The following is an 18,143-nucleotide window of genomic DNA, read 5'->3' on the forward strand; positions in this document are numbered from 1 at the left end:
TACTATATATTGGGTACAATATAATAATCAATACAGTATGGATAAATATGAAATCTACTTAAATTAAAATATCATATTGGTCCCTCGATTTATTGGAGAGGGACCTATGTTATCAGTGGCTTGCGTCCATTATTCCAGACAATTGCCAGATAACCGTCCATTACTTTTTCCTGAAATTTTGCCACAAATTGTATTTCATTAAATAAATGTGCACAGTAAAAAAATTTTTTTTTTGGCAAAAATTCCCAAAAGAGGTAAAAAATATCCCAAAATGGCCAAAAATTACACGTTTTGCTCCATAACTTTTGATCCATCCATTAAATTTTTCTGAAACTTGGCCAAAATATGGAGCCCATTGTTCTTAATATAAATCCAGTATAGGTGACCCTGGCAAAATTCTGGTTCACATCCCCGGGGACTTTTAGTGCTAAAAGCGCTACTTTTTGTGACTCTCTTATTTTCATATTTCTCAACAAAAACTTGATATGTCTGACTATATAATGGTTTTTCACGGTGGTCAACTCAAATATACATGTGTTAAGGCCTGAAACTGCACTGTTATCCATTTACACTGTGATTCGGCATGCCCAAGGGTTCAAAAAAGGTCAAAAATGGCCAAAAATTACACTTTTTGCCCCATAGCGTTTGATCCATCCATTAGATTTTCCTGAAACTTGGCCAAAATGTGGAGGCTATTGTTTTTAATATAAATTCAGTATGGGTGACCCTGGCAAAATTCTGGTTCACATTCCTCTAGGACTTTTAGGGTTAAAAAAACATGCCTTTTTGGAGCTCTTTTTTCATATTACCAAAAAACTTGATGTATATATCTTTATAGTGGTTTTCATGGTGCTGAATTCAAATATACATATCTTAAGGCATTAAACTGCACCGTTTTTCCATTTTCACTGGGATTCAGCATTCCCAGGAGCTCAAGAGGTCACAAAAGCCCCAAAATTGCAAAAAATTACATTTTTTACTCCATAATTTTTGCCCCATTCATTAGATTTTTCTGAAACTTGGCGAAAATGTGAAGGCAACATTCACTTCTCACATTCATCGTTTCTTCACTATTTTTTGTGGTATCATCTCACATGCAGCACCAGAGAGGGGACTACGCATGCATGTCTTGTATAAGCATATTTTACGACCGGGCAACAGGGAGTGGCTTGCTAGTTAGTACAACAAAAAAAAATACAAATTATCAATCCTCACTGCAAAAATTCCTAAACATTATTTGATGTTTTGTTATAATTTATTTGATTTCACTGTTATTTTTTATTTAAAGATTTTTTTTATTTTTATATTTATTTATTTTATTTTCATTGAAATTTATTTTTATTTGTGAATTTATTTTGTCAGATTGAAGAATTTAAAGAAAAACACTCATCTGGACCAAATGCCACAAGCACACCAAGTAAGAACTATTCTTTTATTCGACCTTCTTGCACAATGTGTCTGTATTTCGTTATACAATCAAGAATTACATAAGTAATTTATACATGAAAAATTAAATTATCATCTCTGATGACCTAAAGTAAAAAAAAAAAGTCTACTGTTGACTTTTGCTTCAAGAATTTCTTTCCAAATTCATTTCAGAAACCCAGCACCAAAATGTGTGTATGAGCACAAGTTATATTATTTTATTACTATTTTCATGTTCTGTTTTCTGTTTCTTTGCACGCAGCAACATTTTCGAAAACAATAAAATGTTTAATGAAGAGAAGAACATGTTGAACTAAATATTGAAAATTGATGCATAACATATATCTCCTCATAACATTTTAAATAATACGAAGGACGCTCCAAAAGTAATGCCTCCTATTTTTTATTCCGTCTGAATGGATCAGAGAAGATTGAAAATTGCATTGTTATGATGATTGAACTCCTGTATTCATGACCTGAAAGTTTATCTATTTCAGATATTGATGGCGTGAGACTCTAAGAAAGCCATCCCTGTCATGGACATGCATCAGAAGCAGAGATGCATCATTGAATTCCTGGCAAAAGTGCATTGAGAATGGTTTTGATTATGTAGAAAAATAAATTCCTGAGGACAGAAGGTCACTCGTTTCAATGGTACCACTGCTGCCTTTATAGCTCTTAAACGTTTAACTTTTTTTTTTTTCATTTTCATCCCAAACAAGGCACAGTACTGCTTTGACTATGAAGAAAAATAAATCCTAGCACACAAAAGAGTGCTTGTTTTAATGATACTACTCCTGTCTTCATACCTCTTCAACTTTTTGAGTAAAAAAAAAAGTAGAAAGTTTTACTTTTGGGACAACCCTTGTAATCTAATATATAAACGGCTATATGTCTGCCTGTCGGATGGTCTGTCTGTTTGTCTCCATATTTTCAAACTCTATCTCCTCCGAAACTAAAAGTCGCAGAGCAGCGCTAGAGGCCTCAAATGATTGGATGTTTTACAGGCCACTCTTTTCTGGATCTTTAGCTGGTTAAAATTGTCTGAACCTTGCTGGGTGCTGCCAGACCATCCTAATGTGAACTTAATGAAATACTCTTTAAATTCATTCTAGTTAACATGATTTCCACCTACCATCGTAGGGTCCCAATATATAACACCTCTATTCATTTCATTTGCTCTTCGTTCCACCATCTAAAACATTCAATGTGCAAGAAAGCAATTAAAATCTCATAAAGTAAACAAGTAATCATTAATTACTCAACATCTAATGAAACAAGGTTTAATACATCTTCATCATAGTGCCACAAGTCAAAAGATGGGGAGAGACAGAGAAACAATTATTTCATAAGCTCATGGCTTTTTTACTATAACAATTTGTTAGATAATCTTGTGACACGTCTCTTTTGAACTCCAATCCAGAAGCGTAAGATAACAGCTGTTACATTTTTGCTCACTCGTCTGACATAATATCCGACTAAACATTGTTGTTTCCAATTCTCACAGTATAGCTTATTCTCTGGAAATCACTCATTTGTGTCACATTTTTCTCTCATGATGAGAAATGTGACACAAGGGTCGGAAAGTGGGATTGAAAAGTCAGTGCTCCTAAGGAGAAGCATTCTGACTTGCAAAAAGTTTCTGAACAAACCTGTCAACATTTCCAGGTAGGAACACCTCAGGCAATTAGCAAGGCCTGGGAGGATGGATTTCTTAGAAATGCACAGGATCGGCATACTGCCACAATTAACAGGGAAAAGGTCATAATAAGAATCATCTAGATTCTGTTTATTTTGGGGCCTGAGGGAAAAAATCTCTAGCAAAATAACCTATTTGAATTCTGCTGACCTGTATCTACAATATATCCTATTTATATATGAGGGAACATGCACAACAATATTTAACTAATATATATAGTAGCTAAGGTATCCACTGATATTGAATAGAAATATCAGTCCATATTGTTTTCAAATATCCATTGCCAATAGGGCCTGGATATGACCTTAAACTATATCCGCTGGTGAGGCCCCAGCTCGCGGGCTTTGGGGAGTGTGGAGCCACCCTTTAATTGCCATTACTCCCAGGTCCACTCTGACCTGGAGTGGTAGTACCTGTTAAGGTCCCAACTATGGGTTAAATAGAAACCGACTTGAAAAAACACAAACATATTTTATTAAAAAAATTGTTCTTCAAAATCACTGGATTCAGCATTAGTTAACCTGAAAAGGGGTTGATATGCTGTAAAACAAAAACAACCTACCAACCATTGCTAATAAAATTGCTAAAAGTATATTAAAATCGCCAAAAACATGTTTGAATTCAGAATAGATCCAGCTTTCCCCGCTGATTATTTGATAATTTAATTCGAATGTTAAATTTTAATAATGTATAATTGTAAAATGTTTTTAATTTTTAAATACGTAAAGTGTGATATACATTTGTTAAATCAAATGATTGCTTAAATTTCCATATATATTTAATCATTTTATATATATATATATATATATATATATATATTATATATATATATAAAATGAAAATTACAATTGAATTTACCAAAATGATCAAAGATGGTAAAATTAAAGTAAATTATAAATATTAAAGAATTAATATTTATAAAATTATCTCAGCCAGACATAAAAGCTCGATAAAACCAAATAGGAAATAGAGCTTATAATATGAGCAAACAGTTAATAAAATATGTTAAAAAACATTTTGAAATGAGTTAAAAAACATATTTAATCTGAAAAGGAAACACTAGATAAATGGATAGTCCTTAATCCGCGAAGTTTCGAAGAAATACTCTCCTTCTCATCAGAGGGTAGGAATTAGCAAAATGCGGGATCGGATTTTGCATCCAGAAGTATTTGATGAAACAAGTAAGTCAAAGATCTTACTTGAAAACAAAATAAGTTAAGCAGAGGGAATATGGTAAATATGTGTAATCACCTTTTTCTTTACCATATTCCCTCTACTTTGACAGTAAATAATATGGGAGTGTGAAACATTTGTTGATCATCATCCAATCCCAGACAATGCCAGATCTCCCTGCTAGTATATATATATATATATATATATATATATATATATATACACACACCTGCATGGTGATGCATAAGTCATTTTACTATTTTAAAATGAAATTAATTTTGATGTATGTGACATTTTTTTATACATGAATCAAAATAAAATTCCAATCTGTAATAAAAACAAATTAATAAAGCCCACGCATTTACAAATGGATATTTTATTTTAAAATCATAAATTCAATTGTACACCACCCAAAGACTTATGTAGCATTATTTATATATATATATATATATATATATATATAAAAGGAAAAACGAGTTAAACATAAGTCATGTGTGTGTACTAGTTCTATGATTGTTTTCCATATTAAAAGTATAAGGATAAAAGAAAACAAAGGGAAAACAAATTAGAATATTTAATGGGGGATAAGTTGTTTTTCTTTAATTTTAAATATTATTCATCCAAGGCAACGTCAATCAAGAATGCAACTACTTTGTGGGGATTTTTTTGTATTTTTTTTTTTTAGCTAGACATATAAACACACACACAGACAACTGTCCTTAATATAATAGGTGATGACGATGAATAAATAAGTTGTTTTTAATTTTAAATATTATTCATCCACAGCAGCATCAATCAAGAATACACCAACTTTATAGGTTTTTCTTTTGTATTTTGTTTTTTTAGCTAGACATACACACACAGAAAACTGTCCTTTGTGTAATAGGTGATGGTGATGAATTTTAATGTATCAAAAAATGTGATCACTTTTTTGTCTTTTTTTTTTCTTCCTCTTTTCTATCCAATTTAACATTTTCTCTTTTTTGCCTCCTCCCTCTTTTCTGTTTTCACTTTCTTTTGCTCTGTTTCTCCCCCCGCCCCCTTTTTTCTCTCATCCAGATATATTTTTTTAAATGAATCCCTCTTTTTCTTCTTTCAGCCTCTGGTAATGGCATCCAGAAAAACCACAAGACCACCAGTCCCGACAAACCTTTGGCTAGTCCAATATCTCCGGCACCTCCTGATTCCTATTGTCAGAGAACAGGCACTCTTGTCCGCTCAAATAGCTGTGAAGAAATGTCACACTCAGGGGACAAAGTGAGTTACTTCTTCTATTCTCTTGATTTAAACTTTATGAACATATTGGGTCAATGGATACATTGGTAGAATATGGAATTGATTATATCAAGTTTGAATCTTTACTGATCTGTAGTGACCATTTACACACCACTGCTTTTAATGTGATAAAACCATGTGTTACCTTACTTGACAGCGATTGCCAACCTAAGCATTGTGTGCCTTTATTTCTTCTCCTTCATCTCTTCTGGCCATGTCATCATCTCTCACAAGAGGAAAGGAGGTAAAAATAAAACACAAAAACACAAACTCCGACATCTTCTTCAAATATCAGTTGCATTCTAGATGTATGTGTGACACCATCGACTCTCTACTTAAGTCCACATCTTAGTTTTATGTTGGGCTGTGTTCATCTATCGATTGATGCATTCATTTCCCCATCTCCTCCGACCCATGATCGAGCTTTGACTGTTTCCAACTTGCAACTGTCTTCAACACTGTCATCTATGATTATTGCAAACCCAAGACTGTCCGCAAACCATATCCAACCATCGTAAAACAGTTACAAAATTCATTGCCAATCATAAAACTAACTCTAAAAGTATCTCCCTTTTGTCTGCCACACCTTTATCAACAATCCCACCTCAGCTTCTTTTTGTCTTCCTTAGTGAACAACTTCCTATCCATTGTCTTTTCACCAACATACATACTAAAACTATGTAAGAACACTCCTAGACACATGAAGTACATTCATGTAAAATTTTAAAAAAAGAAGTCAGTCCAGCTGTTTTCGAGTCCATAGGGAACAAACTCTCTCTCACATACACAAAGATTAAATTTGGAGAGTTTAGAGGTATGTGTGCAGAACAGGAGACTTCATTGATTTGGTCACACTGAAAGAATGTATGAGTGTGTTTGGGTTGGTAAAAGGTAGCAGAGTTAGTTGGCAGGTGTGATACATGCCTCCCGCTTGGCAACCACGCCAACGCCAACATTGTGTGCCGTGAATTTCTTCTTTCTTCTGGCAATGTCATCATCTCACGTTGGTGGTTACTTAGGAGATATGTATATGGTTCACAAATATAAAAAAAAAATAAAACAAAATACATAAAACACCAACTTTGGCATATTCTGCAAATATCAGTTGTATTCTGGGTGTGTGTGTGACACCGTTGACTCTCTAAATGTTAAATTCCCTGTCTGCGTCTTCTGCTGAAACTGCATTCGTCAGTTTACATCAGCTCATCTCGATTCTCTAAAGCTCTTTTGATCTGTTGTACTCTGTATAAATAGAAACTCTCTCCAACTCTGTCGTTAACCATCACTAGTTAGATTTTACTTCCATACATTATCATACTTTGTGCACGTGCCACTTCCCTTCATTGACATAATCGCAGAAGTTTCTTGAATGTTTAAATCTTGCAATTATACTAGCACCTGCTCCACCCTATGTTCTAATTTAAAAACTGATAATTCAAAATCTATTTATTTTAAAGTAGCTGTACATACCTGGCGTTGCCAAGTAAAAAAAAAAAAATATTGCCGGGTGAAGGGTTTAGTCAAATACTATTTAAGATACACCTATACTATTTAAGATACACCTATACTATTTAAGGTACACCTATACTATTTAAGGTACACCTATACTATTTAAGATACACCTATACTATTTAAGATACACCTATACTATTTAAGATACACCTATACTATTTAAGATACACCTATACTATTTAAGGTACACCTATACTATTTAAGGTACACCTATACTATTTAAGGTACACCTATACTATTTAAGATACACCTATACTATTTAAGATACACCTATACTATTTAAGATACACCTATACTATTTAAGATACACCTATACTATTTAAGATACACCTATACTATTTAAGATACACCAAATATCCTAAGTTGTTACGATTTTCCTGAAAGTTGGTCATATTTTGGATTTTTGGAAGCATAAAACATAGTCATCTTCATCTGTGAAATTCAAATAGGGAAATACAATCACAGAGCTTAAAAATCTCATAGCATAGATTCAAAATTTAGAGCTAATTAAAACAGATTTTCTTTATTATAATATGCAAATGAGATAACCTTTTAAATGTTCATTCCTTTTGAATAAATGGTATATATATATATAGAAATCATGCAGAAATAAACGTATATAAGCGTCCGTTTTCGGTATTAAAATCTATTTTGTGAAACTGCATCTTTTGTATATATTTACCAAATTTTGAACAGACAAACAGAAATACAACTTTATTATAATAGATGAGCTTTACAAATCTCTTTATAAAGGGTTTCTTTCTTTTTTAGGCAGCAAACTTTAAAACACTATAAATCACAGAAAAAATATTCTAATCATACAAATATATGGTTTATTTCAAAGATTAATTTTTGGCATTTATAATTTAAATATAGTTTCAGACTCTGCAACTCTTGCATATATGCCGTAATCAAGAGGTCCATTTTTATTTTACAAGCTTTACGCGATAAATTAGGTTGTATTTCAGCAATAGCTTGTTTTTCAAGAGGTCTATTGTGTCTAGTTTATCAACATAGACATGGGACTTAACATATCCTCAAAGAAAATAATTTAATGGGGTTAAATAACATGAACAAAGTGGCCAGTTATTTTATTTTGTAAAATTATTCATTAAATGTCTACCTTATATATATATATATATATATATATATATATATATATATATATATATATATATATATATATACTAGCATGGGCGCCCGGCGTTGCTCGGGTGTTTAGATGTGTATGTTGAGCAAAAAAAAAAAATGGTAGTAGGAAGGCAGGCTCGAACCCGTACCGCAAAGGAGGAAAAGAACGGGATAAAACCTAATGTTTATGCTGTTACGACCACTGCTAAACCGGAAGCGACATTTTTTTAAATTAAAGACCATATAAAGGAGATGATAACTTTCAAAAATATCGACGAAAAAAGAGACCCCCCCCCGTAGAAAAGTGCCTAGTTGAAGGGGAAGATATTAATGTTTTTAGCCAATATTTTGATATTTGTCGTATGAAAGGTCCAACTTTAAAATGATACTGATCTTGATAAAATCCGTCGCCTCTATTGAAAGTTTAAGGCAGACATGCAAACAGACATACATACATACATTTATATATTGGTAACTAAAAATTTTCGACCCAAACTGATGAAAAAGCTTGCCCTATCTCTGAATACCCTTTATGTAAAATTTCAAATATTTAGACCAGAAATTGTTTGAGTAATTTGGAAAAGGCTGCAGAGGTCAATTTTTTTTTAACTTTGGCCTTTAGTATGACCCCTTAAAATTTATTGTTTTGGGCTCAAATGAAGTTATTAAGTTAGATCCATGTCCAAGGAACCTATATTTAAATTTCAAGTGCGTAGACCCAAAATTGTTGGAGGAGTTTGGTAGAGTTCTCAAAAGTCAAATCGTTGAACTTTGACCCCTTAATCGCCAAATTTCTGACCAAAAACCGATCAGATCGATTTTCCCAAATCTCAGTAACCTGTATGTCAAATTTCGAGTCTGTAGACTAAAAATTGACAGAGTTATTGCGTAGGGAAATGTACACAGATACACAGACACGTTCACTTTTTTTATTCATACATTATGACAATTTTAAGATATTGTTTTTGCATAACTAAAATAATGTTATAATATTATTTACTTTTATACTTTTGCTTCATTGTTATTATATTGCAGTATTATTATTCTTATATAGAAATAAACTCGTTTTGTCATCTAATTTACATCCATGTTTGTGGTGTGTACAGATACACATGTGAATTAGATGGTTGCACTGAAAAAAGTTACTCTTTATTCAAATGCTTAGAAAATCATTCAGAAATATTAGAATGATCGAGAATGGCTAATCAGAACAATTAAAACATTTTTCTTTTTCAAATGTAACTCAATCGCAGAACTAAAGCATATTATAGTATGTATTTTCTGCTAATACAATATTGTGAAAAAGCCTTAGGAAAACAAATACATATTCCTATATAACGTTGCACATGTGTATATATTTGTATATTCGTAAATATGATTTATAAAATATTTATTTTACAATTATAAATTTATTTAATAATCTATGCATATAAAAGTGACCTTGTCTGTCTGAAGAATAGTCTCTACTAAACTCCTGTCAAATTTTGGTTTACAGATTTGAAACTTGATATATAGGGTATTTGGATCTGTGGAACAAATTCAATTTGGTCTTTAGCTCGTACAAATAGCTACTAACGGGTCAAAATTTTTAAAAATTGGAACTCACTAGGCATAAGTTTACTTTAAGTGCTCTTCTATGTATACTCAAAATATATTCATAGGTTAACGTTATTTTTTAAACTTTTTATGTTTGTATTGATGTAGCTCAGAAGGGAACGAATAAGGTCTGAGAGCAAATATGTTTTGGTTTTGATTCTAGCTGATGGCTAGAAAATCATATTTTTTAACTTTTGAAATCATGGCTATTTATTGGGTACAATATAATAATAGATAGAATAATTGGCTCTATAATAATAAATTTGAAATGTGCATGAATTAAAATATACTCAAGGTGTATTTTACGACCGGGCCATTAAGGGTGGGGGTGCCCTACTATATGCTGGGTACAATATAATAATCAATAGAGAATTGGTTCTGTAATCATAATTAATAAAATATCATGTTTAAGCATATTTTACGACGAGGCAACACTGAAGAGCCTGCTAGTTATAATTAAAATTCATTAAATTTAATTTTTTTTTATTTATTTTTTTTTTATTCATTTCTTTTATGTTTCCATTAGTTCTCAAGCTTTCAATTATATTTTTTCTTTCATTAATATTTAAAAAAATATTTATCATTTCTAAATAGTGATCATTACCTTATTTCAGCATTTCTTTTGGAGTTTACAGGTAACATTTAGCAATTTTTTAAAAAAGGTTGAAAACTATGCAAGCCATTTTTTTTTATCTGTGTTTTTTGTTGTGGTTCAGTGTGTGTGCATATTTCTTACATTTCGTACATATTTCCAATGATCCTCTTGTCTTCCATTCTTAAAAAAAAAAAGAAAGAAAGAAAAAAGTCTCTTATTCCTCTATTCAGTCTGCATGAAAGTGTGATAGATTGACTCATGGATAGAAATTCTTCTAGTGAGGTTTGATCGCATCTAATAAACAACCAACTTTCTCATCATTTCATCCTCATCCTTCCCCTCCACTTCCTACTTAGAGTGATTTCATTCGGTCTGTTAGTTTACCATTGAAAGTTTGATTTCAAACTTAAGCATGAGTGTCGAATTGGTGGATCTAAAAAAATATTTTCTCTGATTCATTTGTATGAAATATTGAATGCATTTCAAAATGTCTACAAGCTATTGTAGACATTTTGATTTTATTTCCTCTTGTTGTTGTGATATTTTTTTTTTGTATGTTTATCTCTTTTTTATCAATTTTCTTTTTTTTATCATTTTTTTTTTTTTGTTCTCATTCTTTCCGTTTATTTTCCCATTCTTGTTGTTTTTCGTTCTTGCTTTTACTCTTTCATTCTCATTTATTCATATTCCCAGCAGACTTTCGATTCTTAATATGCCTTTTCGGAAATGAACTAGCGGGGGTACCCAGCGTTGCCTGGTTATTTAGCTGGTGTAATAAGGACCGCGGCGGGGAGGGCGGTCAAAACAACAGTTGCGGAGGTGCCCGGGTGTGTGTAGATAGTGTTGTAAGGAACTCCGGGGAAAAAAAGTGGCAGTAGTGGGTGGGTGGGTGGTGGGTCAAAACAACAGTAGGCAGAGGTGTTTAAAAAAAAAGAAAAGGTGGTAGTAGGCAGGCAAGCTCGAACCCATAACGCAAAGGAGAGAAAAAAAGATTTAAAAACATGTCTCCATGGTCTAACCAGAAGTCAAGAGCAATTAAATTAAGTGAAGTCAATCCAACGGTGACGATGATTTGCTAAAATGTTGGCGAAAAAAATTGAACCCCACCTTGGACAAAATGGCCGAGTTTAGGGTGAAGGAATTAATGTTTTTGGCCAATTTTTGATATTTGTTGTTGCTTCAAAATGATACTGATCTCATGAAAATCCGTCACCTCGCTCGAAAGTTTTAAGCAGACATACATGCATTTAAACAGACAGGTGAGATTTATATTATAGGTTAGTGGGGGGTATCTCCGGTGTGGCCCGGGTGTTTGTAGGTGTGTGTTGTGGGGGGGGGGATCAAAACAACCCTGTCTTCAATAAAAACGTTGGCCGGGTGTTTGGAGGTGTAAAAAAAAAAAAAAAAGTTTTAGTAGGAAAGTACGCTTGACGCGGAGATGGAAACGAAATGGAAAAAAAACCCTGGGACCTAGCCATTTCGGCCACGAGAGAAGAGGAATGAAAAACCTCTTAATTTATAAAATAAAATTAACAGGTGCGAGAACCTTAAGTCGTGTGATGTTTAACCTTGAAACATGACATGGTTGCAAGCCAGTTTTCGTTTGTTTTATACTGAAAAGCGAAAAATACACAGAACGCTCTAAAAATCTGGAAAAAATAGCACGTGAACGTCGGGCAAATTAAATAGACAGGCGACCCCCATTCGTAACTCTTAGATATTATGATTTAGACGTGATATAAAAAGTTTTAAGAAGGAATGAGCCGACCAAAAAGTCCAGTGAAATAAGCCTTTTACAGACATACACAAAAAGCATACATACATACACACATTTTCGCTTTTATATATATAGAAGACTAGTGCGGTGTTAAATAAAAAAGAACCCGGGGGGGGGGGGTAGGATCGAACCCGAAGCCCTGAGGCGAAGTTTGAAAATAAAATCGGCCAGCCAGAATGAGTTACTGAAAGATGTTTGAATTTATTTAAGTAAGAACCAAATTGACAGGTGCGCGCACAGAATTCGTCAAGCGTTACGACGACGTCAATGACCAGGTTTGTTTGTTGTAAGCGAAGTAAAAAAAGAAAACAACGTTAAAACTTAAGCGGGGAGGGTAACCAAAACATTGAAAAAAAAAAAACACAAAAAACTAACGTAAGGCAAATGAACGATGAAAACGGAAAAACGAACACGTGACAAATGGCTTAAATAAGCCTGTTTCGATATTAAGATTTAAAAAATCAGTGGGTACCTGGGTGTTTTTGTGTGTGTGGTCGGGAGTGGATAAGCGAAGTAAAAAAAAAAAAACAGAAAAACGATCGTTACGTGAAAAATGGCTTAAATAACACTGGTTCAATATTTAAATTTTAAAAATCCCCCCCAAAAAAACGACATCTCACACCACGATTCGAACCCAAAATGTTTACATAATGAACCAACGCGCTAATCAACTGACCTAATGCGATGTACATGAAATTTAGTGAGTTTTTTTAAATCATGTCATGACGTCATCTGACGCATGCATAGAACCGGTCGTCGTCACAAGAGGACCGTTTTTGTTTACTCCCCCCTCCCTCCCTGTCGAAAATTGTCAATTTTGGGGTGAAAAAATGAACGTTTTTGGCCAATTTTTCGATATTTTTCGAGCGAAGGATGGAGCTTCAATATGATGCCGAGTTTGTGAATTTTTGTTGTGTCTGTCGAAAGTTTTTAGCAGACACACAAACATACACACATGCATACATTTTCGCTTTTATATATATAGAAGATGACAAATCGATGTATCGTATAAATATTTTCTCTGATTCATTTGTATGAAATATCGAATGCATTTCAAAATGTCTACTAGGTAATTGTAGACATTTTGATTTTATCTACTTTTGTTGTTGATATTTTTTTCCTTTGTTTTTTTTTTTTTTCAATTTTCTTTACTTTTTCGTTCTCATCTATTCCCTTTATTTTCTCATTCTGTTGTTTTTCGTTCTTGCTTTTACTCTTTCGTTTTTGCATCATTTTTCATTCTTTTTTATTCTCATTCTTATTTTGCTGTTCTTATTCTTTCATTTTCGTTGCTGCTCTTCAAATTTTTTTATATTCTCATTCTCATTAGACTTCCGGTTCTTAATGTCTCTTTTCGAAAATGAATATTGTTTTCGTTTGATGTTATATTTTGTCAGATTTAAATTGTGTACATGATTTATGTATTTATTTTTTATTTTATTTCATTTTTTTTTTTTTTTGTGCGTGTGTAACGATCACTTCATTTTACACACTGAATTGGTTAGAGACCATATTTTTAAAATTACAAAAAAAAAAAATAAAAATAAATTAATAAAAATACAAGTTTTCTGGACAAAAGATGTTACCAGAAAATTTGTTTTTATAAAATATACATTTTATTTTAGTTTTATTCCAGATTGTTTCCGGATTAAAAATATGATTTTTATCAACAAAAATAAATATTCTGCATTTTTAAGCTTGACAGATACTAAATACTACAATTGAATCTATTTCTCTCTGCTCACAAATTCTCAAGATTTTGAAGGTATACTCCCATAATTAAACATATTGAAAAAAATGTAGTTATAAAACCTCTGTAAGAAGATTAAAGTTGAACCGTATTTAGTGAATTGAAAAAAAAAAGCAGTCAATTAGAATACATGCACCATCTTAAAGTTCCTGTTTGTTAAATACTCTCATGGCCATTGATTATGACAAGCCCATGTAAACAGCTTTATAAGTATCTAAATTCACTTCCATTTTAAGGTTAATTCCAGGTGGCTGAGAGGAAAAACACTTTCCCACGAAGCCAAGAATCTCCCAACCAACAGTAAATATCAATTCCTGCACTGATGATTGCATAAGCATGAAACTAGTGTTTGTAGGTATTAAAACAATTATTTATTGAAAAAAAAATATATACATTCTGAGAGTTTGAATGCCTACTATCCTCAGGTATCTTTGATCTCTCTCTGCACAGGGGTTTGTGAGGATAACGGGACATAAGGATGCTTTGCCTTGCAAGTAAACTCTGACCAAATACTTAAAATAACCTTATAGTATGCAAAAGCCAAATAAGATCCACTCGATACAGCTATAGACTGGCTCATACAAGGAATGGTGCACCTTCTCCAAGTGATGCTGCCTCAAGTAACGGCATTTAGTTGGGTACTCCACCAGACTAGATGAACTCCTGTTCAGGAATCCAGCCCAGCAAGACTAAGGAAAGATCACAATACAGATAAGCTAAGAGCAAACTTAAGTGGTAAATTGAAGATAATCAATTTTCTTTACCCAGATTTGAGAAGTAGACAAGAAATTTAAATATACACGCAGATATTTTGGATTTAATATTGAATCCAGGAAAGGGACGCTTGAATGTACGCGTTTTTAAGACATCGTTCAGATTAGGTAGCTGGCTAGCTACACACTTAGAAATGCCCATCTAAATTTAAACTTTACATCAGGCATCTGAGATACACCTGACTAGAGCAGAATCCTGAAACACTCTGAGTAGACTGCTAGTTGATTCAGAAGTCTGCAAGAGCCTGCGGTGTAGTGGATAAAGTATTTGGTAAAATTCAGCTGTAAGTTACACTCTTCTAGAGGTCGAAGGTTCAATCCTCGGTGTAGGCAACAATCAAAAAGACAATTGCGGATTATTTAGGACATCTACCGAATCGTGTCCGACAGAATGAGTGCATGTTAGCTCCATAGATTAAATAAAGGGTTTCATTCGAAATTCTGTGCAGATTCCCAAGTTAAACAGAAAGATCCCTTAGTTTGACAAGATACACTTGAAGAAAGTGTTACAGCGGTTTAAGGTTAAATCTTAAGTGCAGGCAATACTCGGAATACAATTGCCTAGGATATCTTATTCAGTAATAACTGACAGAATGAGATCATGTGCCCCACCCCCACCCCACCTAGATTATATAAAGAGTTCTGTTTGAAATTTGATGCAGATTCTTGAATTCAATTAAAAGATTTTCTGGTTTGGCAATATGCACCTGAAAAAGGTTGGAAGTTACTTGAGTCAAAATGTTGTGCGAATAACACTAAATAAAGAGAACCGCAGTCCAAATAATCCGCACAATAGGAATTGTCTACATTGTGGGTTTATATTTCTTCCATTCTTTTGCTATGGGTTTATTAATTTCATTTTGTTTCTTTAAGTGTACAGGTAAGAAGTCAGATGTTTAACATATTTTTTTTTTTCACTTTGTAGAGAAGCTTAGCATCTCGTGCTTTAGTAGAGCAATTAATAAGAAATAGTGGTTCTGAAATTACAACATTCTTTGCTTACGTGGTGCCTTCAATAAGTTTCCAAACTTTTTTCATATGGGTACTTTTATTGATAGTGCACACATGAAATTCTTCTAGTCCCCTTCGAAGTAATCTCCTCCGGCTGCAATCTGACCGACTCCATGGAAGTCGTTTTGTGCGCATGTCAATGACCCTCATCACAACCTCTTTCATCTCCTCAATTGTTGACAGCCTCTAAGGTTTTTCTTTAACTAAACAAAAGTCACAAAAAGCAAGGTCTGGACAATAGGGAAGGTGAGGAACTGTCTTGATACCCATCTTGGTCAAATAGTCTGTGACAAGGATGGAACACTCTTGGGACAAACTTTGTGCAAATCTTCCGCATCTTCAGTTCCTCACGAATAATTGTGTGTACACGACCATCCTTATCCATGAAATTCTTTATTTGGCCAATCAGTTCTGGTGTTCTGACTTCCTTACTCCTCCCACACCTCATCATTCCTCACAGACTTCCTGCCTTCCTTGAATCTCTTATGCCACCAAAAACTGATGCTTGATTCATGCAAGATGGTCCAAAAGCAGTCTGAAGAATTCCATATGTTTCTGTGACTTTTTTTTCCAAGTTTAAAACAGAATTTTGTTGCATATTATTCTTCGAAAGTGTCCTCACGTCCAGATTGTATTTTTGAATTCACCAGCTGTTACAATCAGACTTTATTAGGGTGTATTCCAATTCCTGATGTAGCTGTTCATTTGAACCTGAAATCATAAAAATTAGTTATCTCATAAGATGTATAGAAATAACATACTGAATTTTCAAGAGTCAACAACAATTTTAAATACCTGTAGAAAAAGTCTGGAAACTTATTGAAGGCATCTTATATATCAGCATTGATGCCATTCACCTTGAATTTACAAAATACAAATCACGAATCTCCACAGAATACAAACTTGTTTTTGTTTTTCTATTTTAGTTAGATTTCCAACTGAGAGTTTTTTTTTCTTACCACTTGAATGTCCAACTCTGGTTTTCTTTATCAGATTTTGGGATCCACCTTAAAGGGTTTTTGTTGTTTTATTTGAAATAATAATAATAATAAAAAAAGTTTAGTTTAAGAAGATTTAACCTGCATTGTGTCTCTGACTGAGAAGGATGGACAGAAGTTGGGTGTCAAATTCAGTATTCTTTTTTTAAACTGGAGTCTAGTTGTCTCACTGGGATGAGATAATAAATGTTCTATTCAGGAGAAGGGGATTAGTAAACTGAAGTTCCGTTTATTTTAGTAAATGTTTGAAAAGTGTAAAGTTCGAGTTTGGCAAGTGGCCATTTTTTTAAATTTTTTCAAGAATTAATTTTTTTTAAAACTGGTCCGGAGTCCAATTTCCTTTCATGCATCTCCTAACCTCTGATCTCATGTTTTGTGTGCAAATGATTTCACTATCTTTTTAGATGTTTAGTTTAATTTTTTATGCTTGTTTTGGCTTTTCAATCGTTTTTATTGCTGTGTTTTTTGCTGTTTTTTTTTTGTTATTTTTGTCGTTTATCTTTTTCAATTATTTAAATTTATTTTTAATGAACATTTGAAATCATTTCCCCAAACTTTAAATTGAAACCGAAGACAGATCCTCATCACCATCAAACATTTATTCAATGTAATTTAGATAAGTATATTTCATTTTGATCATATGAAGTGCAATAACGTTGTGGGGTCATGTGATCAATAATTAAAAATTTAAAAAAATTAAAAACTTTTTCCTACTTTTCTTTTTACTGTTTTTGTAATTAGTTATGAAAATATTCTGGGTTTATCTGGGATGTCAGATTTTAGTGTAATGGAGATATGAATCAAAGAATTCAAATTAAGAGAAAAACTAAAGAAAGCATAAGACTTGAAGATCAAAGCCAACTAAGATAATGATTCTTCAACTGGCACAAAAGATGAAAAAGAAAGTAAAACAGTAAAAACAAAAACTAGGAAAAGAAATTAAAAAAATTAAAACAAGTCAAATGTACATAGTGTGAAGTATATGTTAGTAAAATGTTTTATTTTGAATCTGTTTGAAGTTGTTTTATAGTTTCAACATAATCATCGTATTACAAATTATGTTCATGTTTAGTGTCTTAATATATCTATCAATTTCATAAAGATACACTTTTCTTACTAAAAGAATGGTTCTTACCCAGAATTCCCTCTGTTAAAAAAAAACAAAGATAAAAATTTGTGATGTATGAGGTGTCTTCAATAAGTTTCCAAACTTTTTTCATATAGGAACTGTTATCGATAGTACACACATGAAACTCTAGTCCCCTTCGAAGTAACCTCCTCTCTAGAGGTGCTGAGTTCAATCCTGAATGAAGGCAGTGAAAAGTATCATTCAAAACAGAGAATCAGCAACTATGTCCCAGAGCCTAGCTGGAGTCCGAACATGGTACCCCTGTAATAATAATAATGGGTTGGGTTCAAGACTCCTAA

General features: G+C 32.8%; 1 protein-coding gene across 17 annotated transcripts in view; it reads left to right on the top strand.

The window, feature by feature from the left end:
- The window catches only part of LOC145266513 (liprin-beta-1-like), an 840,289-nt gene that overhangs the window by 709,683 nt on the left and 112,463 nt on the right, over positions 1 to 18,143 (top strand). For all 17 annotated transcript variants that reach the window (XM_080122251.1, XM_080122249.1, XM_080122253.1 and 14 more), the window contains 2 exons: positions 1,363 to 1,417; positions 5,397 to 5,554. In XM_080122251.1, coding sequence (XP_079978377.1) covers positions 1,363 to 1,417; positions 5,397 to 5,554 — 213 coding nt within the window. The remainder of the gene's footprint in view (positions 1 to 1,362; positions 1,418 to 5,396; positions 5,555 to 18,143) is intronic.

The sequence above is a fragment of the Euprymna scolopes genome, chromosome 41, assembly GCF_053919585.1.
Source record: "Euprymna scolopes isolate OS-2025 chromosome 41, ASM5391958v1, whole genome shotgun sequence".
NCBI classification, from domain to species: Eukaryota; Metazoa; Mollusca; class Cephalopoda; order Sepiida; family Sepiolidae; genus Euprymna; species Euprymna scolopes.